Genomic DNA, 25,739 nt, shown 5'->3' with positions numbered 1-25,739 from the left:
TAGGGCATTTGTGTGCTTTAGATTCAGAAGTAATTTAAGTTACTTGTGGTTTAGTAAAATGAATAAACTAAAACATTCCACTGAAAATGTAGATACTCATAGATCATTTCAGAAGGTAGGGAAGGACCGTAGGAGCATACATTTTACTAGTAAATTTTGATATTTAGATGTAGAAACTTAAGTGGTTTGTCTGTGGGAAGGTCAAAGCTAGGATTGATGGTCCCCACTCATTGTTTTTTTTTTTTTTAAATAAATTTATTTATTTATTTTTGGCTGCGTTGGGTCTCTGTTGCTGTGCACAGGCTCTCTCTAGTTGCGGTGTGCGGGCTTCTCATTGCAGTGGCTTCTCTTGTTGCGGAGCACAGGCTCTAGGCGCACAGGCTTCAGCAGTTGTGGCACACAGGCTCAGTAGTTGTGGCTCGTGGACTCTAGAGCACAGGCTCGGTACTTGTGGTGCACAGGCTTAGTTGCTCCGTGGCATGTGGGATCGTCCCTGACCAGGGCTCAAACCCGTGTCCCCTGCATTGGCAGATGGATTCTTAACCACTGCACCACCAGGGAAGCCCCCCACTCATTGTTTTAATGCTTCCTACTATGTATGTAAATTTTCTTGAGTACTCGTGGTCAGTGTTACCATGCTTTGTAGTTTAGTCTGTTTGTATGTGCTTCAGTGAGTTATTACTGAAATATAAAACTGTCTAAGTTTAGAAGCTGATATATTATGTGTTTTTATGTAATTTGCTTAATTCATTGTATTAACCTTCATATGAACTCTGCATGTCAAAAAGCTAGGCATTTAAATAGATATCATGTATTTTCCACGAACTTTGGCCACTTTTTGAATTTGCATAAAAAATGACTTCAGTTGCTAATTCACCTAAAATTCTAAGGGTTTTTGACCTCAGTAAGGATCAATATCTTTTCTGAAAAGATCATTTACTCTCTTTATCACTATAATAACTGACAATATACAGGTTAGAAAACATACGCTACTCCCCACCGTGAGACAAAATAATTAACCTTCCAAATGTTTCCTAAAGAAGAAAAGAAAAAAACCCACTGACCTACTGTATATAAAAGGGGAAAATTTATAAATAAAATATACACAATTATCATTTTTATCTTGTCCTCATTGAGGCAGAGGGCCAGGGTTTAGGTTTAAGGACACTCAGGAGATGATGTGTTAGGAATTGTTTAAAACACCACAAGATAAGCTCAAGTCCCAGAGACGCTGGGACAGAGACAGACAATGTCTAAAATATAATGTTGGCAGTATCTGGGAAAACTTGATAGCCAACGATTCCATTGTTTTTTTTCTTTCGTCTTTCTTTCTTTGTTTCTTTCGTTTTTCTCCTCTTCCCTATTCTCTTTCCTACTTTTTCTTGCCTTCTTTCTTCATATAAAGCAGATTTCCTTTCTTAGGAAATTGTTTGGTAAGTAGCCTCCAAATGCATTAATTTCTTGTAAATAAACGTGTTGTGTTTACTCATCTAGAATATGATGTATTAAGACAAACTGTAAGGTTTGGTACATAGTTTGGGGTAAAAAATAAAATTTTTTGCATATTATTTAAATTATTACTCCAGATCCCCAAGTAAGCCCTTGGCACGGAAATTAATGGATTGGGAAGTAGTAAGCAGGAATTCACTATCTGATGACAGGTTGGAAACACAAAGCCTTCCATCGCGATCCCCACCTGGCACTCCAAATCAGTAAGTACATCAGGTGTACGTTTTGCTAATTTCTAAATGTTTGGCTGTATGTTTCCATTGCCTGAAGATTATAATATGTAAAATTAAAATTTTTCAGTTAGACATGATTTTCGTTGCTCCAAGGCATTATTTCCTCTCAGCCTGGAGCTCAGTGTGTAAGCAGAGCATGACATAAAGATGCTCACTTAACTACAAAGCTGACTTCCACAGTCAGGGTCACTAGCCAATATATCAAGGCCTATTAGTAGACTTAAAATCTGGGAATATGGTTGTAGCTGACATAAGTCTTTTCCATATGTATCTCCAGCATAATTTCGAGGAGAGTGCATATTATTTGAACATGCTAAGTGTTGTGATTCTCTTGCTGAAGCTCCTACCCTGCTTCTGCTGTGCCAGTGTCTGTGGTCTAGGAAAAGGGATTTCCAGCCTCAGTTCCCACCAGCTCAGCCATAGCTCAGCTGAGAAGCACATGTTACTCAGCACTTACTGTGTATGCACTTCATCCTAGCATTTCTCACAAAAGCTGGATGCTTGGGTGTAGGTAGTAATAATAAGATAATAAACGTGTACTGGCCAAAGATGTTATCTTAATTTCATAATGTTAACAAGTGTGTTGTATGTATTATATGTATGTGATTAAGATAATGATAACAAAATGAATGTCACCATACTGACCGTCCTTGTTAACCCAAAAGGTTGATATAAGAAATATTTGAATTTTGGCATGGAATATAATATTTAAAGAAGTCTTCCTCTGGACATATTTCATACACATTCATGTTCAATAAATGTGCACTAAATTCTACAAGTTGTTTCACTGATGGGTGTTTGTCAGCTTAAGAGTAAATTCCTACCATATTGGAAGTAAAGTGTGTGCACAAACAGCTTGGTTCACAGCAGGTTACCTAATAGCTAGGTGTCTTCGTCACTACTTAGAAACAAAATAGACTCAAAAGTTTGTGCAGTGTCTTGCTAATTGCAGAGTGCTAAGCCATCTTTTTTATAATAGACTGCATATAAATTCAAAGGCTAATCAGCTTGTTGGAGAAGATCCAGAACCTTCTTTCTCTGGTCCCTTTTCCAGCCAGCCGTTCCTTATTTGTTACCAGTACCCCACTAAACAATTACAGCAAATTATGGAAGACACATCAAATTTAAACCAGATGGTTGAATTAATTAATTGTCACTAACTCTGATCAGACTTTCTGTTAATGAAACAATTTTATGTATGATATGAAGAAAATTGTTCTTTCCCTAAATCCTAAAGTGACTGTGTCACTTATGAAGATGGAAATATGGTATTCAGTATCTCTAGTCTTAGAAATTATAGAAAATCCCATAAATAAAAGTATTTATTAAAGGGTTAAAAAAGAATTCAGACCAGAGGATATTTCTGAATTATTGGGTTCTCTCCTTTTATTTTGTAAATGCTGATTAAGACGCACATTTGTAGTGACTGAAACCTAGAAACATTAAGGTTGGTGGGGATAATAGATGATTGAAATAGATAAAATCCCCGTGGCAGATTGCTAACTCTAGCTCAGATCTTTTGACTTCCTATTCTGTGTTTTTTCTGTTTATACCATAGTGTCTTTGTCAGAGACTCAGCTTAGTAAAATGTGGTCAGTCTTAAAAACACACACCCACTTTCTACTGCAATCATATAAGAAAGAAACTTGAACATACTGAGTTACAGTACATTTTTACTCAGTTTTTGTTCCTCTTCTCGTAGTCGAAATTCTGCATTCACCCAAGAGGGAACCAGGTTACGGCCGTCTTCAGTGGGCCATTTGGTCGGCCACGTGGTTCACACCTGCCCCGGCGAGGCGTTCGTGAGGCATCGGTCTCCATCTTCCACGCAAGCTAACAGCATTGTTTTGGAATCATCTCCGTAAGGCCTTTTTGCATTTAGCTTCCTTTTTATGAGGAATAATGCCCCAAATTGTTTCATTTGAAATAATCTGGGAAATTACAGTATTTGATACAAGACTTTATGTGATGTTTTAAAAATTTATATATTTGTAAATGTGCTTATTTGTTCCTGAAGGTCTTGGTGACCCCCACCCCACAAAATCGCTGCTATTATTTTGTTGGCTCTGTATATTCTTGAACTTTTAGTGCACATTGTTACATATTTCTGTAGATAAATGCATCACTGTGGTCAGGCAGTAAGGTGATGAAAGGTAGAGTTTTCTTAATATTTTTCAGGAAGGGAACCATAAGGATGAATAGACAGTGTTGGGGAGATGAAGTAGCAAGGGAGAACATCACATTGAAAATAAGTTACAGAACGTGTGCATACCTCATTCTAAAATTCACTCCTATCTCATTACAAGTTGATGCATAAATTAAACTTCATAATTCAGTATATCAGTTTAATGCACAACATACTTACCTCACATTAATAGGCAGTCTTGATTTATTGGTTCATACAATACAGTTAGTTCATATGCAAGTAAAAATACAGTGCAAGAGTTAGAAAAAAAGTAAAATACTTTATAAGATACATAGGTAGGTAAGAGGATTCATTAATTGCTGAGGAGGAAAAAGGGGTTTCAGATACAGTGAACGTGATGAGGGTTGAAGAAAGGGTGGGTCTGAGTGATGGAGAGCAGGTGGAGTGGCCAGCACAGCAGCTGTAGGTGCTCCAGGAAAGCGCGCCTGGTCTGTAGGAGCGACTGCTGTCCTCTGTGGGCGCCAGCAGGGAAGGCGGCCAAGCTGTCGGTACCAGTGGGCGTTTAGTCTGGCTAACGTGTATCTGGGTGAAAGATTTGGATTGTGTGTGGACATTTTAAAGGTTGGAGGAATAGAAAACTATACACTGCACAGTGACACCTGTGGAGCATGGGTGGACAGGAGTTAGGATTGGTGGAAATTTAATGTTATATTACTTTAAAAATTATAACTCTAAACTTTTTGATTTTTAATAAGCATGTATTTTCTACTTCTAAAACTTTAAAAAGTACAGTAATTAAAGACGTGATTGAAATGTTAACTGATTAAATTTTCAAATGACATGCTTTCGGCACATGAAAGCCGACCACTTGGAGGAATCACAAAGTCCGTGTCATCACAGACAGAACGGTGTCACTCCTGGGGCCTGACCACATGATCTCAGTCTAGTTTTTGTAGAGCCCTTTCCGTAGAGCCCATACACATCTGCCTATGCATACAATTGAGTATTTCCTTTCATAAATTTTATAGATTCACAAACCCCCCAAATCACTTACCTCTTCAGAATACCTTTGTTCTCTTTTCCTGACCTGAAGTGGAGGAGGAGGTTCAGGATAGGTTGGAACCATGCAGAGTTTTTCTTCCCCTGCCCAGTCCACCAGAATTTCAAATGCTTGGGGCTTTCTCTTTGGACATCTGTTTTATGAAGCTTAAGTATTTGTATTCAGTTTTGAATCTATAACACTGCGTTGGAAATTCAGCCAATCCTCACCTTAAGAATAATGAGAGAGTTCTGAAAAGACAAGCTTAATGGTAAACTAATAAAAATAACTTACATTGGTAGCTTACAGTCAGCTTTTTCATAAATTATTTCATTGTTGTATTCAAGAGAACTCAATAAAATAGGAAAGCTATATAGCCCCCCTTTACAGATGAGAGAGCCACACTAACAGCATTTGTCCCAATTTATAGAGCTAAAACTCGGGTTTTCTTACCTGAGCCACTCTGTAGAACTGTGTATCCTGGACAAGGCTTTGTTGATTTTTTTTTTTCAATTTAGAGGAAATATTTTTCAACTTGGAATCCATAGATTTTAGTTTTACATTGGCCAAATGTGAAAAGAATGCAAACAATATGTTGGATTAAGCACAGAGCATTTCAACGTAGCACAATACATTGAAATTGATGTTGCGATATCTCACCAGTTTCCTGCTCTTTGAGGGAGTCCAGGGGCGTTCAGGTGAGCCTGACTTCAGGCACTGGGTGAGCTTGCCCACTTCCCAAGGAGAAAACGCTATTAATTCGCAGGTGTGTTTACTGTGGAAGCAAACAGGAGGCTGTTGTACTGCTTAAAATTACTGTTTGTAGGCAGGGATGATTGAGATTACATCCTACCATTTCCTTCCTTTCTTTAAATGATCCACAGAAAATTAGACTGTTTTTAGTTTGTGATTTTTCTGAGATAAACATTAGCCCTAAATTAATTTTAAAATACTTAACAGATTAAAAAATAAATAAATTCCCACCACAATGCTAAGACGTAACAGGGAAGCTCAGGTATTTCTACAAAATAATTGCAAAGTGTGTGAGTGGGATGGATACGGTTTTATTTTTTATTATGATACAGATTGCTAACAGCTGCAACAGAGAACTGTTTTGAGTGCAGAGGAAGCTGCCTCACTGCTGACCTTGAAGCACTCATGAGGAAACTTACAGCCTCCTGGACTGAAACAAGTCAGGAAAGCTTTGGCCCACCTGGCTTGATTGACAGTTTTAACAACCATTTATCTGTTGTATGTTTGAAGTGTGGATATCTGGTTGAACACAGAGAGGAATTCCCCATGTTCTCAACTTCATCCTTCAGTTCCTAATCACCAGAGACTATGCAGATTTCATAATCCTCAAATGTTAAATCCAGTTCCCTGAGCTATTCTTTCCTAGACTGTCCCGTTCCAGTCTTATCTTTATCCAACCTAATCAATTCCTTTTGCTTCGTCCTGAAAGCTTTGCCTTCCCTCTGCCCCTCTGAGCTACTGGCACTGATAACTTCACCTGCAGGCTCAGCGTAACCCAACTCCCATGCCAGCCTTGATCAGGTCTAGTGATATATCATGGACCATGCAAATACTAGGCTGCTGTAGGACAAGGAAATAAGAGAAGCAAAGGGGGTGGAGTGGAAGGAGTGTTGAGCCATGGGGCCTCAGAGGGCGCACCCTGTTAGATGCTGTACCTGTGGTGGCAGGACTAAGCACGGATCCCTGGGCTGCTGCTCTGCAGCGTACTTACCTGCAGTCCACCTCTGGCAAAAGCCTCCCTTACTTGCAGTTGGGAGCTGAGGTCAGAGACTTGGACTTTGGCTGAAACCAGGAATCTCAGGTCTGGGACCTTGGTTCTGGAGTAGATTCCTACTGATAGAATAATATGACATTTTCAGTTCTATTCTATTAATCATATCCCCGGGAGTTTCTATGCACTTTAATTGCCTTGAGCATCAATTAGTAATCAGTCTGAAATGGTGTTTACTTTGAAATACTCTGAATGTCACTATAAATTAGCCAAAGTATCAAGAAGCCTGAATTTTGAACCAGAATTTTATCTGTATCTTACGGAACATAAGTATGGCAGGGGTAAATGCCCAGTGAAGACTTGGATGACGCTAGTGATTGTAATTGAGTGAGACAAGAGCTGCTGGTATGTATTTTAGAAAATAAGGTTTTAAAAGGAGCCATCATTCCTGGCAAGTTTGTATTAGTGTCTACCAAGAATATGGTTTTTGTTTTCTAGTCTTAAATTAGAATAAACTTTATGCTTGTATGAAGGGTGTATTTGTACAGTTAAACCTTTGGCAGCATTTTTTTTTAATTTACAGTTTTAAGAGTTTATCCTGCTCATTTTTCTTTTTTATGAGTAATTACAATAATCTCTTTGGAACTATATTTTCTACACTCTCCCTATGACAGATTTTTTCCAGCTCCCATATTTAACGCCAAATGACTACCTCTACTTGTAAGACTCCAGGCACAGCCTTGATCCCTACTTCTTTCTTTGGTTCCTATTTCCCTAGTCCTGTCTAAACCACCTGATAGTAGATGCTCGTCTTCTTTTAGGTTATAGGTCCCTTCTCTCAGGTGCCAGCTGTTATTTCTAGTGGGGCTGTGTCCCACTATGCTGCCTGGTTGTTCTTTCCAAGTATGTGATGTCTTTTCATTCTGTTTTCCTTGGTAGTTTTTGTTTATTTGTTTGTTTATGTTTTAGCCTAGAAATAGTACCTTTTTATTTTATTTTTTTAATTAAAAAATTTTTTTTGGCTGCAGATGAATTGGGAGATTGGGATTGACATATACACAATAATATGTATAAAATAGATAACTAATAAGAACCTGCTGTATAAATAAATAAATAAAATTTAAAAATAAATAATTTTTTGGCCGCTCCATGCAGCTTGTGGGTAGGGTCCTGGTTCCCCTGGATCCCCGACCAGGGATCGAACCCAGGCCCCGGCAGTGAAAACGCCAGGTCCTAACCAGTGGACTGCCAGGGAATTCCCAGTGGTACCTTTTTAAAGAACTGGCCTATTGCATGATATTATTTTAAATGTATTATAATTTCAAATTACAACACATGGTTTACCTATGAAAGTCATCTTCCTAGATAATTGTTTAGTAGATTGACTTCGTATGATACTTATACATTAAATATGAACAGGGAAGTTATTTGTTACGATAAATTGAGTTAATATGAGTATGTCTTTAAAATGTAATTGATACCTTTTGCCCAAAATAAGAATTTTAGAAGTCTGTGTTGATATTCTTGATTACTTTTATAGACAGTAGTTAGATAGGTAGATAGACAGATAGACAGAAAGAGAGTGTGTTTGGTTATTGAAGCTGGAAACACAGGAAGGGGAAATTGTCACCAGGATTACTGGGAGAGTGCATAATTAGTTTGTGAAAAAGCTCCCCAGACCAACCTTAACCTCTGCAGTGACCAGGCCCATGGAGAGCTTGTCCATCACTCTCTGTGAAGTTACCTTAACAAGAAAGTTACATAAAACAATGAGAGAAGGCAGGTAGCACCTGTCCTGAAATCCAAAATTATATCACCCTTTCCTCTCTTAGATCTTGGCTGACCCTCTGCCTGGACTCCATTCTCCTCACCCTTTCTTTAGAGCTTGGCTCAAATCCCAGCCCGAGCCTCTACGCTTGGACTCTCTTCCTATCTGGGTCTTCTTGTGGACTTCAAATGAGTAAAGGAGAGGGTGTATTCAGATACCCATTGGAGTCCGGCAAGTAACACTGGGTGGGATTCATGTGGCCTGGAATGCCTGTGGCCCATCTAAAGGCAGCAGCTGCCACTTGGCTTTTTCCAGTTGTTGGCAACCTGTAATGCAGGTCTATTCTTTCCAAAGCTTCCACGTTTTTCATTCTGGAAATCCAGATTTTGTATGTAATTTTTAAAATGTAGTCAACTCACATTTTTAAAGTGAACCGGCCAAATGTATGTTGGCAAAAATTGGCCCGCAAGCCATGAATCTGCAGCCACTGTTCCTGTGCAGTGATTTCTAATCAGGAAGTAGACAATAAAATCACTTCTGGAGCTTTTTGGACTGTATACGCCGGGTCTCTAACCCTGGAAACGCAGACGCAGCAGTCTAGCAGAATGTCCCGTGGTGTCAGTGCCGTCCCTCTCTTGCAGCTGAGTGTTGCCATCATGGTACCCCTGCCCAGCAGGCCTGGCTCGCTTAGATACTGGGCTGCACAGCAGGCTGGGGTTTGTCCCTGTTGTTTGTCTTGGTGCTGTGCTTAGACTGTTATCTGAACCGAGAATAAAGTTGTTCTGACTCCATTCCCACCTGATCTCAACCTTATACTCTTCCCCCAAGGCCTTTGGTTTTTATAAAAATTTATTTATTTTATTTTATTTATTTTATCTTTGGCTGTTCATTGCTGCACACAGGCTTTTCTCTGGTTGCAGCGAGTGGGGCCTACTCTTCGTTGCAGTGTGCAGGCTTCTCACTGCGGTGGCTTCTCTTGTTGGGAGCATGGGCTCTAGGTGCGCAGGCTTCAGTAGTTGTAGCATGCGGGCTCAGTAGTTGTGGCTTGCGGGCTCTAGAGCGCAGGCTCAGTAGTTGTGGCGCACGGGCTTAGTTGCTCCGCAGCATGTGGGATCTTCCTGGACCAGGGCTCGAACCCGTGTCCCCTGCATTGGCAGGCGGATTCTTAACCACTGTGCCACCAGGGAAGCCCCAGACCTTTAGTTTTGAGACTGAACATTTCCCAGGTGTGGCAACTGTATGCAAAACTAGAGGAAAGCTTCTCTTTGCCTTGCCTGAGTGGTTATACTTAGTCCTGAGTAAGGGATGAGACCTATTGGTTGATCCATGTGGAGTCCAGTGACGTCCAGCTTTCGTAAAGTCTTGGAGGCTTCTGACCAGCTGCTTGTTAGAGATTTCCCATCGGAGGCTGTACCAAGGGTTGCCCGCCTCTGTCTGCCCTGGTCCCTGCAGCAGGCCATGGCCAAGGCACGCAGAGGCTGTACCAAGGGTTGCCCACCTCTGTCTGCCCTGGTCCCTGCAGCAGGCCATGGCCAAGGCACGCAGCTCTCTCCTAGCAGTTTCTTGCACAAGCAGCGCTTGAATGCATCGCCTTATAGAGGCTTGGGTTCTTGGCAGTTGAAATTAGCAGAATAAAAACTAGTATGTTTGGGATCTGGAATCTCTGGCCATCAAGGTAGACCTCAGAGAAGCTTTGGCTGAAAAGGGGAGGTGTGCTCTCTGATGCAGTCCTCATAGACTTATCAGAAGCTAGAGCATTTTGTGCCCTGAAGACTTCTGGGTAGAAAGCTGAGTGGTTATTATTGTTCACTGCGTATTTAGTGATTATATTTTACACTAGATTATGCAGTTGGAGGAGGGCTATATTTTCTCTTAGGGGAAGTGAGACCATTCATCGTTAATCCTGGCTGACGCCCTTGGTGCTAAGCAGATTTTAGCATCGCTACCACATCTGTCACGTGTCTAGCAGCAAGTCTCTCAAGAAGTTCACAGCTTCTCTACCAAGGGGAGCATATGTTTCCAAGAGCCACTCTGGCAGTAACCTCTGTGTTAGTTATCTTGGACTAAATTATGCTCTGGTAGCACATTCCCCCAACTTACAGTGACATATAGCTACAAGGGTTCTTTCTCTCTTACATTCTGCATACGTGGTGGATCACCTGTGGGTCTGCTGCACGTCATGGTCATTCTAGGGCCCAGACTGACCGCAGCCCCTGTTTGGGACTTGGCTGGTCTCCTGGCTGAGGGAAGAGAGAAATACAGAGCTTCCTTTCAAAAGAGGCTACTCACATTTCATTGGCTAGAGCAAGTCATATGGCCAAGCGTGATGTCAGCCAGGGAGGAGTAGAGGGTAACTTTGAACAATAATATGATCTAATACAGTTTTGCTTCCTCAAGACCTTACAGCTGTGTCTTGGGTGTCAGTCATCAGTCAACAAAAATAAGCAGGATCTGGCTGAAGCTTGTGCCTGGTTACCACAGCAGCTGGCAACTCTTTCCTCTGCCCTTAGGCAGTGGGATAATAATGTTTCTATTTCCCCAGAGGACCTCCTCCCACCTCAGAGGTAAATAATAACCCCTGTGGTGATCAGTACTCTTGACGAGAACCGTTTTCGCCTTGCCTGGTCCCTTAACCTCCATGACTTCCACGGACGCAGGCTTCCTGGGGTCCAAGTTTTGAACCACTGGTTCCCCCTTCTGGCCTTCGTGAAAAACTCACCTTGTTACTACATACAGGGTGCTCGGTTGTTTTTGTTTTTCTTTTTCAATTTTTGAATTTTATTTTATTTTTTTATACAGCAGGTTCTTGTTAGTTATCTATTTTATACATATTAGTGTATACATGTCAATCCCAATCTCCCACTTCATCACACCACCACCCCCTGCTGCTTTCCCCCCTCAGTGTCCATACATTTGTTCTAAACATCTGTGTCTCAATTTCTGCCCTGCAAACAGGTTCATCTGTACCATTTTTCTAGGTTCCACATATATGAATTAATATACGATATTTGTTTTTCTCTTTCTGACTTACTTCACTCTGTATGACAGTCTCTAGATCCATCCACGTCTCTACAAATGACCCAATTTCCTTCCTTTTTATGGCTGAGTAATGTTCCATTGTATATGTGTACCACATCTTCTTTATCCATTCTTCTGTCGATGGGCATTTAGGTTGCTTCCATGACCTGGCTATTGTAAATAGTGCGGCAGTGAACATTGGGGTGCATGTGTCTTTTTGAATTATGGTTTTCTCTGGGTATATGCCCAGTAGTGGGATTGCTGGGTCATATGGTAGTTCTATTTTTAGTTTTTTAACGAACCTCTATGCTGTTCTCCACAGTGGCTGTATCAATTTACATTCCCACCAACAGTGCAAGAGGGTTCCCTTTTCTCCACACCCTCTCCAGCATTTGCTGTTTGTAGATTTTCTGATGATGCCCATTCTAACTGGTGTGAGGTGATACCTCATTGTAGTTTTGATTTGCATTTCTCTAATAATTAGTGATGTTGAGCAGCTTTTCATGTGCTTCTTGACCATCTGTATGTCTTCTTGGGAGAAATGTCTATTTAGGTCTTCTGCCCATATTTGGATTGGGTTTTTTGTTTTTTTAATATTGAGCTGCTTGAGCTGTTTATATATTTTGGAGATTAATCCTTTGTCCGTTGATTTGTTTGCAAATACTTTCTCCCATTCTGAGGGTTGTCTTTTCATCTTGTTTGTAGTTTCCTTTGCTTTGCAAAAGCTTTTGTTTCATTAGGTCCCATTTGTTATTTTTGTTTTTATTTCCATTCTAGGGGGTGGATCAAAAAAGATCTTTCTGTGATTTATGTCAAAGAGTGTTCTTCCTGTGTTTTCCTCTAAGAGTTTTATAGTGTCCGGTCTTACATTTAGGTCTCTAATCCATTTTGAGTTTATTTGTGTATATGGTGTTAGGAAGTGTTCTAATTTCATTTTACATTCAGCTGTCCAGTTTGCCCAGCACCACTTACTGAAGAGACTGTCCTTTCTCCATTGTATATCCTTGCCTCCTTTGTCATAGATTAGTTGACCATAGGTGCATGGGTTTATCTCTGGGCTTTCTATCTTGTTCCATTGATCTATATTTCTGTTTTTGTGCCAGTACCATATTTTCTTGATTATTGTAACTTTGTAGTATAGTCTGAAATCAGGGAGTCTGATTCCTCCAGGTCCGTTTTTTTCCCTCAAGACTGCTTTGGCTACTCGGGGTCTTTTGTGTCTCCACACAAATTTTAAGGTTTTTTTGTTCTAGTTCTGTAGAAAATGCCATTGGTATTTGATAGGGATTGCATTGAATCTGTAGATTGCTTTGGGTAGTATACTCATTTTCACAATATTGATTCTTCCAATCCAAGAACATGGTATATCTCTCCAGCTGTTGGTATCATCTTTAACTTCTTTCAGCAGTGTCATAGTTTTCTGCATACAGGTCTTTTGTCTCCCTAGGTAGGTTTATTCATAGGTATTTTATTCTTTTTGTTGCGATGGTAAATGGGAGTGTTTCCTTAATTTCTCTTTCAGATTTTTCATCATTAGCATGTAGGAATGCCAGAGATTTCTGTGCATTAATTTTGTATCCTGCAACTTTACCAGATTCATTGATTAGCTCTAGTAGTTTTCTGGTGGCATCTTCAGGATTCTCTATGTGTAGTATCATGTCATCTGCAAACAGTGACAGTTTTACTTCTTCTTTTCCAATTTGTATTCCTTTTATTTCTTTTTCTTCTCTGATTACCGTGGCTAGGACTTCCAAAACTATGTTGAATAACAGTGGTGAGAGTGGACACCCTTGTCTTGTTCCTGATCTTAGAGGAAATGCTTTCAGTTTTTCACCATTGAGAATGATGTTTGCTGTGGGTTTGTCGTATACGGCCTTTATTATGTTGAGGTAGGTTTCCTCTGTGCCCACTTTCTGGAGAGTTTTTATCGTAAATGGGTATTGAATGTTGTCAGAAGCTTCTTCTGCATCTGTTGAGATGATCATATGGTTTTTCTTCTTCAGTTTGTTAATATGGTGTATCACATTGATTGTTTTGCGTATATTGAAGAATCCTTGCATTCCTGGAATAAACCCCACTTGATCATGGTGTATGATGCTTTTAATGTGTTGTTGGATTCTGTTTGCTAGTACTTTGTTGAGGATTTTTGCATCTATATTCATCAGTGATATTGGTCCGTAATTTTCTTTTTTGGTAGTATCTTTGTCTGATTTTGGTATCAGTGTGATGGGTGGCCTCATAGAATGAGTTTGGGAGTGTTCGTTCCTCTGCAGTTTTTTGGAGGAGTTTGAGAAGGATGGGTGTTAGCTCTTCTCTAAATGTTTGATAGAATTCACCTGTGAAGCCATCTGATCCTGGACTTCTATTTCTTGGAAGATTTTTAATCACAGTTTCAATTTCATTACTTGTGATTGGTCTGTTCATATTTTCTATTTCTTCCTGGTTCTGTCTTGGAAGGTTATACCTTTCTAAGATTTTGTCCACTTCTTCCAGGTTGTCCATTTTTTTGGCATAGAGTTGCTTGTAGTAGTCTCTTAGGATACTTTGTATTTCTGTGGTGTCTGTTTTAACTTCTCCTTTTTCATTTCTAATTTTATTGATTTGAGTCCTCTCCCTCTTTTTCTTGATGCGTTTGGCTAATGGTTTATCAATTTTGTTTATCTTCTCAAAGAGCCAGCTTTTAGTTTTATTGATCTTTGGTATTGTTTTCTTTGTTTCTGTTTCATTTATTTCTGCTCTGATCTTTATGATTTTTTTCCTTCTGCTAACTCTGGGTTTTATTTGTCCTTCTTTCTCTAGTTCCTTTAGGTGTAAGGTCAGATTGTTTATTTGAGATTCTTCTCATTTCTTGAGGTGAGCTAATTGTATTGCTATCAACTTCCCTCCTAGAACTGCTTTTGCTGCACCCCATAGCTTTTGGATCGTCATGTTTTCATTGCCATTTGTCTCTAGGTATTTTTTGATTTCTTCAGTGTTTAGCCTCCATGTGTGTTTTTTACTTTTTTTCCCCCTGTAATTCATTTCTAGTCTCATAGCGTTGTGGTCAGAAAAGATGCTTGATATGATTTCAATTTTCTTAAATGTACTGAGGCTTGATTTGTGACCCAAGATGTGATCTATCTTTGAGAATGTTCCATGTGCACTTGAGAAGAAAGTGTAATCTGCTCTTTTTGGATAGAATGTCCTATCAATTAAATCTATCTGGTCTATTGTGTCATTTAAAGCTTGTGTTTCCTTATTAATTTTTTGTTTGGATGATCTGTCCGTTGGTGTAAGTGAGGTGTTAACGTCCCCCACTATTATTGTGTTACTGTCGATTTCCTCTTTTATAGCTGTTAGCAGTTGCCTTATGTATTGAGGTGCTCCTATGTTGGGTGCATATATATTTATAATTGTTATATCTTTTTCTTGGATTGATTCCTTGATCATTAGCAGTGTTCTTCCTTGTCTCTGGTAACATTCTTTATTTTAAAGTCTATTTTATCTGATATGAGTATTGGTACTCCAGCTTTCTTTTGATTTCCATTTGCCTGGAATATCTTTTTCCATCCCCTCACTTTCAGTCTTTATGTGTCCCTAGGTCTGAAGTGCGTCTCTTGTAGACAGCGTATACATTGGTCTTGTTTTTGTATCCATTCAGTGAGCCTGTGTCTTTTGGTTGAGCATTTAATCCATTCATGTTTAAGGTAATTATCGATATGTATGTTCCTATTACCATTTTCTTAGTTGTTTTGGGTTTGTTTTTCTAGGTCCTTTTCTTCTCTTGTGTTTCCCACTTAGAGGAGTTCCTTTAGCATTTGTTGTAGAGCTGGTTAGATGGTGCTGAATTCTCTTAGCATTTGCTTGTCTGTAAAGCTTTAGATTTCTCTCCGTCTAATCTGACTGAGATCCTTGCCGGGTAGAGTAATCTTGGTTGTAGCTTCTTCCCTTTCATCACTTTAAATATGTCATGCCACTCCATTCTAGCTTGTAGAGTTTCTGCTGAGAAATCAGCTGTTAACCTTATGGGAGTTCCCTTGTATGTTACTTTTCGTTTTTCCCTTGCTGCTTTCAATAATTTTTCTTTGTCTTTAATTTTTGCCAATTTGATTACTGTGTGTCTCGGCGTGTTTCTCCTTGGGTTTATCCTGTATGGGACTCTCTGCGCTTCCTGGACTTGCGTGGCTATTTCCTTTCCCATTTTAGGCAAATTTTTGACTATAATCTCTTCACATATTTTCTCGGGTCCTTTCTCTCTCTGTTCTCCTTCTGGGACCCCTGTAATGCTAGTGTTGTTGCGTTTAATGTTGTCCCAGAGGTCTCTTAGGCTGTCTTCATTTCTTTTCATTGTGTTTTCTTTATTCTGTTCTGCAGCAGTGAATTCCACCATTCTGTCTTCCAGGTCACCTATCTGTTCTTCTGCCTTAGTTATTCTGCTACTGATTCCTTCTAGTGTATTTTTCTTTTCAGTTATTGTATTGTTCATCTCTGTTTGTTTGTTCTTTAATTCTTCTAGGTCTGTGCTAAACATGTCTTGCATCTTCTCGATCTTTGCCTCCATTCTTTTTCTAAGGTCCTGGATCATCTTCACTCTCATTATTCTGAATTCTTTTTCTGGAAGGTTGCCCATCTCCATTTCATTTAGTTGTTTTTCTGGGGTTTTATCTTGTTCCTTCATCTGGTACATAGCCCTCTGCCTTTTCATCTTGTCTTTCTTTCTGTGAATGTGGTTTTTGTTCCACAGGCTGCAGAACTGTCGTTCTCCTTGCTTCTGCTGTCTGCCCTCTGGTGGATGAGGCTGTCTAAGAGGTTTGTGCAAGTTTCCTGATGGGGGGGACTGGTGGTGGGTAGAGCTGGCTGTTGCTCTGGTGGGCAGAGCTCAGTAAAACTTTAATCCACTTGTCTGCTGATGGGTGGGGCTGGCTTCCCTCCCTGTTGGTTGTTTGGCCTGAGACAGCCCAACACTGGAGCCTACCTGGCTCTTTGGTGGGGCTAAGGGCAGACTCTGGGAGGGCTGACACCAAGGAGTACTTCTCAGAACTTCTGCTGTCAGTGTCCTTGTGCTCACGGTGAGACACAGCCAGCCCCCGCATCTGCAGGAGGCCCTCCAACACTAGCAGGTAGGTCTGGTTCAGTCTCCTATGGGGTCACTACTCCTTCCCCTGGGTCCCAATGTGCACACTACTTTGTGTGTGCCCTCTAAGAGTGGAGTCTCTGTTTCCCCAGTCCTGTCGAAGTCCTGCAGTCAAATCCCACTAGCCTTCAAAGTCTGATTCTGTAGGAATTCCTCCTCCCGTTGCTGGACCCCCAGGTTGGGAAGCCTGACTTGGGGCTCAGAGCCTTCACTCCAGGAGGTGGACTTCTGTGGTATAAGTGTTCTCCAGTTTGTGAGTCACCCACCCAGCGGTTATGGGATTTGACTTTATTGTGATTGCGCCCCTCCTACCGTCTCATTGTGGCTTCTCCTTTGTCTTTGGATGTGGGGTATCTTTTTTGGTGAGCTTCAGTGTCTTCCTTTCGATGATTGCTCAGCAGTTAGGCGTGGTTCCGGTGCTCTTGCAAGAGGGAGTGAGGGTGCTTGTGCTAAGCATCTACCTTGAAGTTGCCCTGTCAGGCCTAGCTGGTCAGATCAGCTCCCGCTGCTATGGCCTGAGGTTATGCTCTCTAGTGTCTGTTGGTTTTTAGCCCCTTCACCTGAAATCAGGTTTTCCGACATACGTACTCATCCAGTGTTGTCTCCTCAGTGAGCTCAGCACTCTTCCCCGCTGTGTTCATCACTTCTGTGAATTGTGTTTTACCTGTAAATAAAACAGGCAACCCCTTGAGTTCTCTGGATGGTACCGGGTGTTTTGTCTTTGGAGCAGCTCGGCCCTCAGCTCTGATTTCTCCCTGCCTGCCCACATGACTGCTGAAAACCTTAGAAAGGGGTTTTTATCGTAGATTAATAAATATCTTCATAGAGATACCCTTAAAGTGTATTTTATTATATGTGAATTGTTTACAGATTTGATAAAGTAGGAAATGAGATTTGTTACTTTAAACTACAAAGTTAAGGAAGATTTCATTAAACAGTGGCACTTGCAAATAAACATGACATTTAAAGCTTGTCTCCTATTAGACATCGTAATAAAATAATAATTCTAGGCTGGGAGGAATTGGAAGATTGGGATTGACATATACACTACTGATACTATGTATAAAATAGATAACTAATGAGAACCTACTGTATAGCACAGGGATCTCTACTCAGTGCTCTGTAGCGAACTAAATGGGAAGGAGATCCGTAAAAGAGGGGATATATGTATACGTGTAGCTGATTCATTTTACAGTAGAAACTAACACAAACTAACATAACGTTGTAAAGCAACTATACTCCAATAAAAATTAATTAAAAAAATAAAATTCTACCATTACTTTAAAAAAATAAATAAAATAATAATTCTGTAAGACAACTTCCAAAATATTTATTTTTTCTCTTTTTTTCTATCTAGATCACAAGAGACCCCTGGAGATGGGCAGCCTCCAGCTTTACCACCCAAACAATCAAAGAAAAACAGTTGGAACCAAATTCATTTTTCACATTCTCAACAAGATCTGGAAAACCATATTAATGAAACATTTGATGTTCCATCTTCCCCTGAAAAAGCTACTGTAAGTAGTTTCTTCAAATATTCTCACATTTCTTTGAAAATGTTTAATTGTAAATGAAATATTTTTTGTAACATAGCCTGTTTTATCTGTAAATTATATTATAGTACTTTCTCTTTTTCATCATGAATTGTGCCACCATATAGCCCAATTGTGGAATTTCCTTTTATCATATTTATAAAACGTTCATTGCTCTAGAAGTTAATTTTTGACAAATTTGTTGATTTCTGTCTTGCAAAACACACATTTCCAGAACAAATGCTAATAATCCATTAAATACCATTAATTTTATTACATAATTGACTGGGTCCCGAGACTTTATTATTTATCATTTTCATCAACCTTTTGAAATTGAGCACAGGTCTCCAGAATATGTAATTACCCTGTTCTTCAAGATATATTCGTGAGTTGCTTTGGCACTTTGTACCACACAAAATGGTAAATTCTTAGAATCCCCTGATTGATGAATTTTCATTGCTTTTTCAAGTAGATGAACCAAAGGTGAGATTGTTAATAAATTTTAAGGATACACTGTGTTCATGAAGATGTATAATGACAGACAGAAATATGAGTGTATTTCAGGAAACTTCAAGGGACATCAAGGAATAAAATAAGATGCAGGTAGAGGAAGTCCCACAGCAGGTGCTGGCAGTGCCAGAAGTCTCTGCTGGCCATTGCACTCTTCCCCCCTTGTTTTTCGCCCATAGCCCTCCCACGTTTTCTAAAATTGAAAAATAAGAGGCAGCCACTCTATTCTCCCACACTTATGGCCCCACAGACGCATCAAAAAGAGATCAAAATCCTTACCCAAAATGAATGACAACTTGAGTGCTACCTGCGTGGTGATTCTTACGCATCATTCATTCATCGGTTCATAGTTACTGAGGTCTTTTTGTGTGCCAGGTACTTAAGGAGGTAGTGGGAGTATGCAGACAAATCAGATGTGGTCCCTGCTATTAAATAATTCATAGTCTAGTTTGTTTTTTCCTTCATGCAAAAATGACTTATTGAGTACCTATTGTTATAGGCTCTGGGAATACAATAGAGTAAAATAAAAAATTAAGAACTCTGCCTGCAAGGAACTTGTATTCTGGGGATAAGGGTGAGACAAACAGTAAACAAAATATGTAATTTAAATATATAGCGTATTAGATAGTATAAATGCTAGAGAGACAAAGCAGAAAAGGGCTAGGGAATTTCCAGAGTGGAGTGTTCCAGTTCTAGATAGTGTGAGCCAGAGATGAGTTTGGTGATAAGCCACATGGATACCTGGCGTGAGAGCAGGTAAGCCGAGGGAGTAGCAGGTGCCAAGGCAGGGGTATGGCTGTGTGGTCAGGGGACACCAAGGGGGTCAGCGAGGACAGAGCAGGACGGGGACAGCAGAAGGCCAGATCCTAAAAGCCTGGTCTTGTAAATGTTTCATTCTTCAACCCTGAGTGAGATTGGAAGCAAACGGACATACCTAAGGAGAGAAGTAACGTGATGTCACTTAAGTTTTAACGGTTTCACTGTGGCTCGTATGTTGGCAGTGGACCGCAAGCAGGGTAGCAGCAGAGAAGCTGGCTGTGAGGTGTTGCAGGGCCCCAAGAAGCAGCCGTGATTGGAGAAGGTGGTGCCAGTGGAAGGGATGAGACACAGCTGTGTTCTGGGTGGAGTTTTAGAGTAGAGCTGACCTACTCTGCTGATGAGTTGGCTGTGGGAGACTAGAGAGAGGGGAAAAGCAGCAGGGATAACAACAGCAAGGTTTTGGGCCTGAATAAATAGGAGGATGAAGTTACCATTTGCTGATGTGGGAAGGCTACAGGTAGAACAGGGTTGGGTGGAATGTCGGGAGCTCAGCTGGGACACGTTGATATGTCTAGCAGGAGTCCGTTTGGATTCTGGAGTTGAAGGGAGAGGTCGAAGCTGAAGGTATAATGTTGAGAGTCGATGGCATGTAGACAGTATTTAAAACCATGAGACAGGAAGTGCAGTGTGTACAGATAACGGAATAAGAGGTTCTAGAAATGGAGCCTTAGTCCTCCAAACTGTAAACATGAGGGAGTTGAAAGGAACCAGCAAAGGAAACTGAAAAGATGCAGACCAAAAGGTAGGAAAAAAACTAGTCAACTGGCTGATGAGAAGGCAGCCACAGAGAGAGTAACCAGCTGTGTCAGGTGCTACTGGTGAGTCGAGGAAGGTGGGGACTGAGAACTGAACAAGCTCTTTAATTAGAAGTGACTATGGGAATTCATAAGTGTATAAAAATAACTAATTCAGCTGTGGCGCTGAGGGAAGACTTCCTAGAAATGGTCACATCTTCGACCTGTGTCTCAAAGGCTAAACAAGAATTAGCCAGCTACTTACCCCCAAAGAGCAGGCATACGACACGTTAAGTGAAAGAGGCCTGTAACAAATGACGTATGTTGTATAATTTCATATATGTGAAATGCCCAGGATAGTCAAGTATATAGGGAGGAAGTAGATGAAGGGTTGAATAGGACTTGGGGATGGGGGTGACAGCTCATGGACACAGGGTTTCTTTGGGGGATGAAGAAAAGGTTGTAAAATCAAAGAGTAGCATTTTAACAGGTCATTGACATGCCTGTCAACTTTTTCCTCTGTGATTTCATCTGCTACTTCAAACCAGAGAATTGCAATCTCTGAATTCATCTTAGTTTCCACCAAATCAAATGCTGCCTCCAAAAAAAAAAAATAGTCGTGATGTTCGTACAACTCTGTGACTATGGTAGAAATGACTATGGTAGAAATGACTTTGAATGGGTGAAGTATAGTATGTGAATTGTATCTCAGTAAAGCTGGTTTTAAAAAGCAGGGGGAGGGCTATCCTGGTGGCGCAGTGGTTGAGAGTCCGCCTGCCGATGCAGGGTACACGGGTTTGTGCCCCGGTCTGGGAATATCCCACATACTGCGGAGCGGCTGGGCCCGTGAGCCATGGCCGCTGGGCCTGCGTGTCCGGAGCCTGTGCTTCGCAGCGGGAGAGGCCACAACAGTGAGAGGCCCGCGTACCGAAAAAAAAAAAAAAAAAAGCAGGGGGAGTAACATGAATTCATGTAATACTTATGAGTATTTTCTCCGTGCAGAGCTTTGAGGCAGGTTCTAGAGACACTGAAATTAATTAGTCAGGTAATTAATAAAGCCCCTGTTGCTCTTGGCACTTACTGTCTAGCATGCAGGTAAGGCACGAGAGAGACTTAAATTATGATTTCTCTATATACTTTAGGTAATATCAATATACAGGAAGCATGCTTCGTGTATATCTGAAGGATAGGCTATAAATGAAGAGCGTGACAAGTTATTTATTTTTGTCTTTTAAAGCCTAATGGTGGTATTCCACATGATAATCTTGTCCTAATCAGAATGAAACCTGATGAAAATGGAAGGTTTGGATTCAATGTAAAGGTAACTTAGAATTTATATTGTACTCAATTTTTAAATTAAGGTGTTTCTGTGTTGGCAATACTGACTGATACTCGATTTGCACTGTTTTGAAGGGAGGATGTGACCAGAAGATGCCTGTGATCGTGTCCCGAGTTGCGCCAGGAACACCTGTGAGTCACAGCAGCCTTCCCAGTGAATCCTAGCTTCGAGAATACATGCGTATTTTTATTAGTATAAATAAAGGAGTAAAATGAATCATTTAATTTGTCAAGTAGCACATGATGTTGGCTGAATCTCTTTAATTGCTGGGAAGTTAATTTTTATTTATTCCCTATCTATAACAGTTTTTAAAATCCTTGTTTTTACAAAGAAGCTAGATTCTATGAAAATAACCCCTTTAAACAGCAAAATGTAGACAGAGGTATAGTTTTTGTTTGTTTGCTTTTTTTGTTGGCTTCTGTTTTCATTTAGAATTGTTTAACCTACGTTCTATTTGTCTACTTTCTGTTTAAAATATGTATTTTAAGTTCTTTATTATGAACATTCTAAGCAAAAGTAGAGAAAAGACTGCATGAACCCATGAGGATGAACCCCCTGTGCCCCATCCTTCAGGTTCAGCACCCATGAACTTTCTGCTCATAAGGACAATTCTTGATAAATTGTGGGTACATCATCTTTATTCATCCTGTGTATAGCAAATATTGCTTTCAGATCCCCATTTCTGTTGTTGTCTCCTCTGTTTAACTGCATTTCTCTTACCTAAATGGTCTCTAAGGGCTTGGAGCCAGCACCCATTGTCATTCAACCATCTCTGTGTCCCGGGAGAGGCAGGAACCTGCAGCCTGAGGGAAGAGGCTAGTTATGGGGTCTGGTGCTTTGCAGCAACCTCACAGTTGATTTGAAGATCGCAGTCAAGATTGATCAAGGATATCATGTTACATGGTTTTAGTTCTGTTTTTTAAGGACTTTGTTGGTTGCAAATAACAAGGAACTCATGGAATGCCCCTGGCTTAACCATAAATACAGAATTTATCGTATAACTGTAGAGGTGTGTCACAAAACCCAAGGACAGGAATGCACTCAGACTTCTAGAAAGAACTTGAAAAATCATCAGGACTCTATTTTTCATCTCTGTTTCTTTTTATGTGAATGTTCCATTCTTCTCTCTCAGTGCAAACCAGTTTGTACACTGAATTAGCTTCATTTCTCAAGCTACTCCAAATAAAATACATTCTAAATGAGAAGTGTACTTAGTAGCAGCTTCAAGCCAAGTCCTGTAATATTAGCACCGCAGACACACTCTACCTGCAGAAATGGTTGTGACTCCAAAATCTGTACTAAATAGAAATTGTGTAGCTACCACCATTCTGCCCCTCAGTCCACGTGGGGTGATGTGACCACTAGCAACTTCGGGATTTGTGCGTTACCAGCTCAGCAACAGACTCATTAGCTCCCTCAATCCAACTTACAGACTCCTAGGAAGCAAACCCTTCATAGATCCAGCTTGGACCAGATGTCCTCTTTTAAACAAATCCCTTGTGATCAGAGGTGACAAGACAGGGATATGATGTATAAAATGACTACTGAACCTACTACACATGTGAAAGATGGGGGAAATAGTCCAAAATTATTTGTTCAGTGTGTATTGGGAAGTGTGTGTGTGTTTGGGAGTGCAGATGAGGAGATGAACGATTGCTAAGTTCTCATCTAGCAAGTAGAAAGTTAGATAACGTCTGAAATAAAAAATAAAATTGGAACGTTATTTAGAGATACCGAGGTAAATACAAAAGATGTAGCTAAAATGTTGAAAGAAGATGCCTCAAAAGAGGGGAAGATAGGGGAGAACATAAGAAATGGTTTCTTATCATAATAATCTTGTAGACCTAGTCAGCTCTGTAAACTGTGTGGTGTATCGCTTTCCCAAAAACAAAAATTTTAAGTAAAACTTATTTTTAATTAAATATGTCTTTTACCTGACGATTCCACTTTTAGGAATTACCTCTAATGAAACAGTTGGAACAAAGGATACACAAGGACGTTCATTGTAGTATTGTTTGTGAAACTTAAAAATTGGAGGGAAAATCAAGATGTACATCATTAGAATTGATTAAATAAGTTATGCATTGCTTTGCAGCTCTTAAAATGATAGATGATGTAGCATATATAAGTATGGAAATATTTTCATAAGATAGTATTATGAAAAGTGCATATTTGACAATGGAATACTACTCAGCCATAAAAAAGAATGAAATAATGCCGTTTGCAGCAACATGGATGGACCTAGAGATTATCATACTAAGTGAAGTAAGTCAGACAGAGAAAGACAAATACCATATGATACGACTTATATGTGGAACCTAAAAAAAATGCAAATGAATTCATTTACAAAACAGAAACAGACTCCCAGACATAGAAAACAAACTTATGGGAATTCCCTGGCAATCCAGTGGTTAGGACTCCACGCTTCCACTGCCAAGGGCACGGGTTCTATCCCTGGACAGGGAACTAAGATCCCGTAAGCCACGCGGTGCAGCCATAAAAAAGAAAGAAAGAAAACAAACTTATGGCTACCAAAGGGGAAAGGGGCAGGGAGGGATAAGTTAGGAGTATGGGATTAACAGATACACACTATGATAAAGAACAAAGACCAACTGTATAGCACAGGGAACTATATTCAATATCTTATAATAATCTGTAATGGAAAAAATCTGAAAATATATGTATATATTTGTAACTGAATCACTTTCCTGTATACCTGAAACTAAATTAACTATACTCAATTTAAAAATGCATATTATACTTTCATATGTTTGTTTTATCCATTTTTAAAAATATGAGTTATGTAAATATATTTTAAAAATCTGGACACATGATAAAAAATGTTAGCAGTATTTAATCTGGGTAGTGGAATTACTGTTATTACTTGCTTCCATCTTCCCTTTTTTTTTTTTTTTTTGCTGCATTGGGTCTTTGTTGCTGTGCCTGGGCTTTCTCTAGGTGTGGCGAGCGGGGGCTACTCTTCGTTGCAGTGCGCGGGCTTCTCATTGCAGTGGCTCCTCTTGTTGCGGAGCACAGGCTCTAGGTGCGCGGGTTTCAGTAGTTGCAGCACGTGGGCTCAGTAGTTGCAGCATACGGGCTCAGTAGTTGTGGTGCACGAGCTGTTGCTCTGCGGCATGTGGGATCTTCCTGGCCCAGGGCTCGAACCCGTGTCCCCTGCATTGGCAGGCGGATTCTTAACCACTGTGCCACCAGGGAAGTCCGTGTCCTTTTTTTAAATTGTCTGAAATCATGACAATGAACATGTATTGCTCTTATAATTAGAAAAAACCAATAAACCTTTTTTTACTTGTATGCCAATTGTAATAGTCATAAAAGAAATATTGATTTTTCTGAACAGTGAATATGGATAGTTTTCAATTAAGTCAAGGGTGTTCTTGAACATTCTATAGAGAGGTTCATTTCCAAACAAAATTTTATGACTATAAATTTTCTTTTTATGCTATACAGATTACTATATTGGTAATTTTTCCTTTCTGCTACATAGAACTATGTTTCATAAATAGTGACTGAATTTAGAACAAATTAAATAAATAGAAATGTGTCATTTTTATATTATTTTATTAATTTAAAGACTATTACAGTTTTCCAGTTAGAAACCTCATTTTAGGTGATTGAGGGGAAAGGACAGTGTTTCAAATATTTTAGTGTCATTTTTTATATTGGAAACCTTCTAAAATGGGTAATTTCCAAAATCATGTTTTTCTTCCTACCTGATCATATTTGAGCCAATAGCTCTTGCCCCAGCAAAATTCATTTTATCTAGACTTGCCAGATCCGAATGAAATACAAATAAAAATCTGCCCTGATAAAAGGCAGATTAAGTATGAGAGTGTTACTTCAGTTATAATGGGTAACCACTGTGCTATAACATTCAAAGATTTTTTTTTTTAACCACTACAAGAAGTAGAGAAAGAAGCAACTAGAGAGAATGGTCCAAACCTTAAATTTGAATTTTCCAGATTTTAATGCTTTGCATTGAAATATCTCATTTTAAAAATTTCACAACGATGAATAGTTAGGACAGATACATGTTCCTTTCTCAGAGTTTCAGGTGTTTAAGATCACACATGTCATAAGCGGAAAGGAAGAACTTGGCTCCTAGACCAGTGCTCTTTCCACTAGTGACAGTACCTTATTGGACTTTGTTAACTTTGTTTTACAGTGAGTTTAGTTGTGCTTCCATCTTTCAAGCCTTTGCCACGGCCCTTTCTGAA

The 25,739-nt window shown here is 39.8% G+C and overlaps 1 protein-coding gene across 7 annotated transcripts in view; it reads left to right on the top strand.

Annotated features, from left to right (window-relative positions):
- The window catches only part of PTPN4 (protein tyrosine phosphatase non-receptor type 4), a 178,636-nt gene that overhangs the window by 132,242 nt on the left and 20,655 nt on the right, over window positions 1-25,739 (top strand). For all 7 annotated transcript variants that reach the window (XM_004276902.4, XM_033400230.2, XM_033400232.2 and 4 more), the window contains exons 14-18: window positions 1,587-1,712; window positions 3,445-3,603; window positions 17,928-18,087; window positions 21,403-21,486; window positions 21,579-21,635. In XM_004276902.4, coding sequence (XP_004276950.1) covers window positions 1,587-1,712; window positions 3,445-3,603; window positions 17,928-18,087; window positions 21,403-21,486; window positions 21,579-21,635 — 586 coding nt within the window. The remainder of the gene's footprint in view (window positions 1-1,586; window positions 1,713-3,444; window positions 3,604-17,927; window positions 18,088-21,402; window positions 21,487-21,578; window positions 21,636-25,739) is intronic.

The sequence above is a fragment of the Orcinus orca genome, chromosome 7 (genome assembly GCF_937001465.1).
Source record: "Orcinus orca chromosome 7, mOrcOrc1.1, whole genome shotgun sequence".
Lineage (NCBI taxonomy): Eukaryota > Metazoa > Chordata > Mammalia > Artiodactyla > Delphinidae > Orcinus > Orcinus orca.
This window is presented reverse-complemented; position numbering and strand designations above follow the sequence as displayed.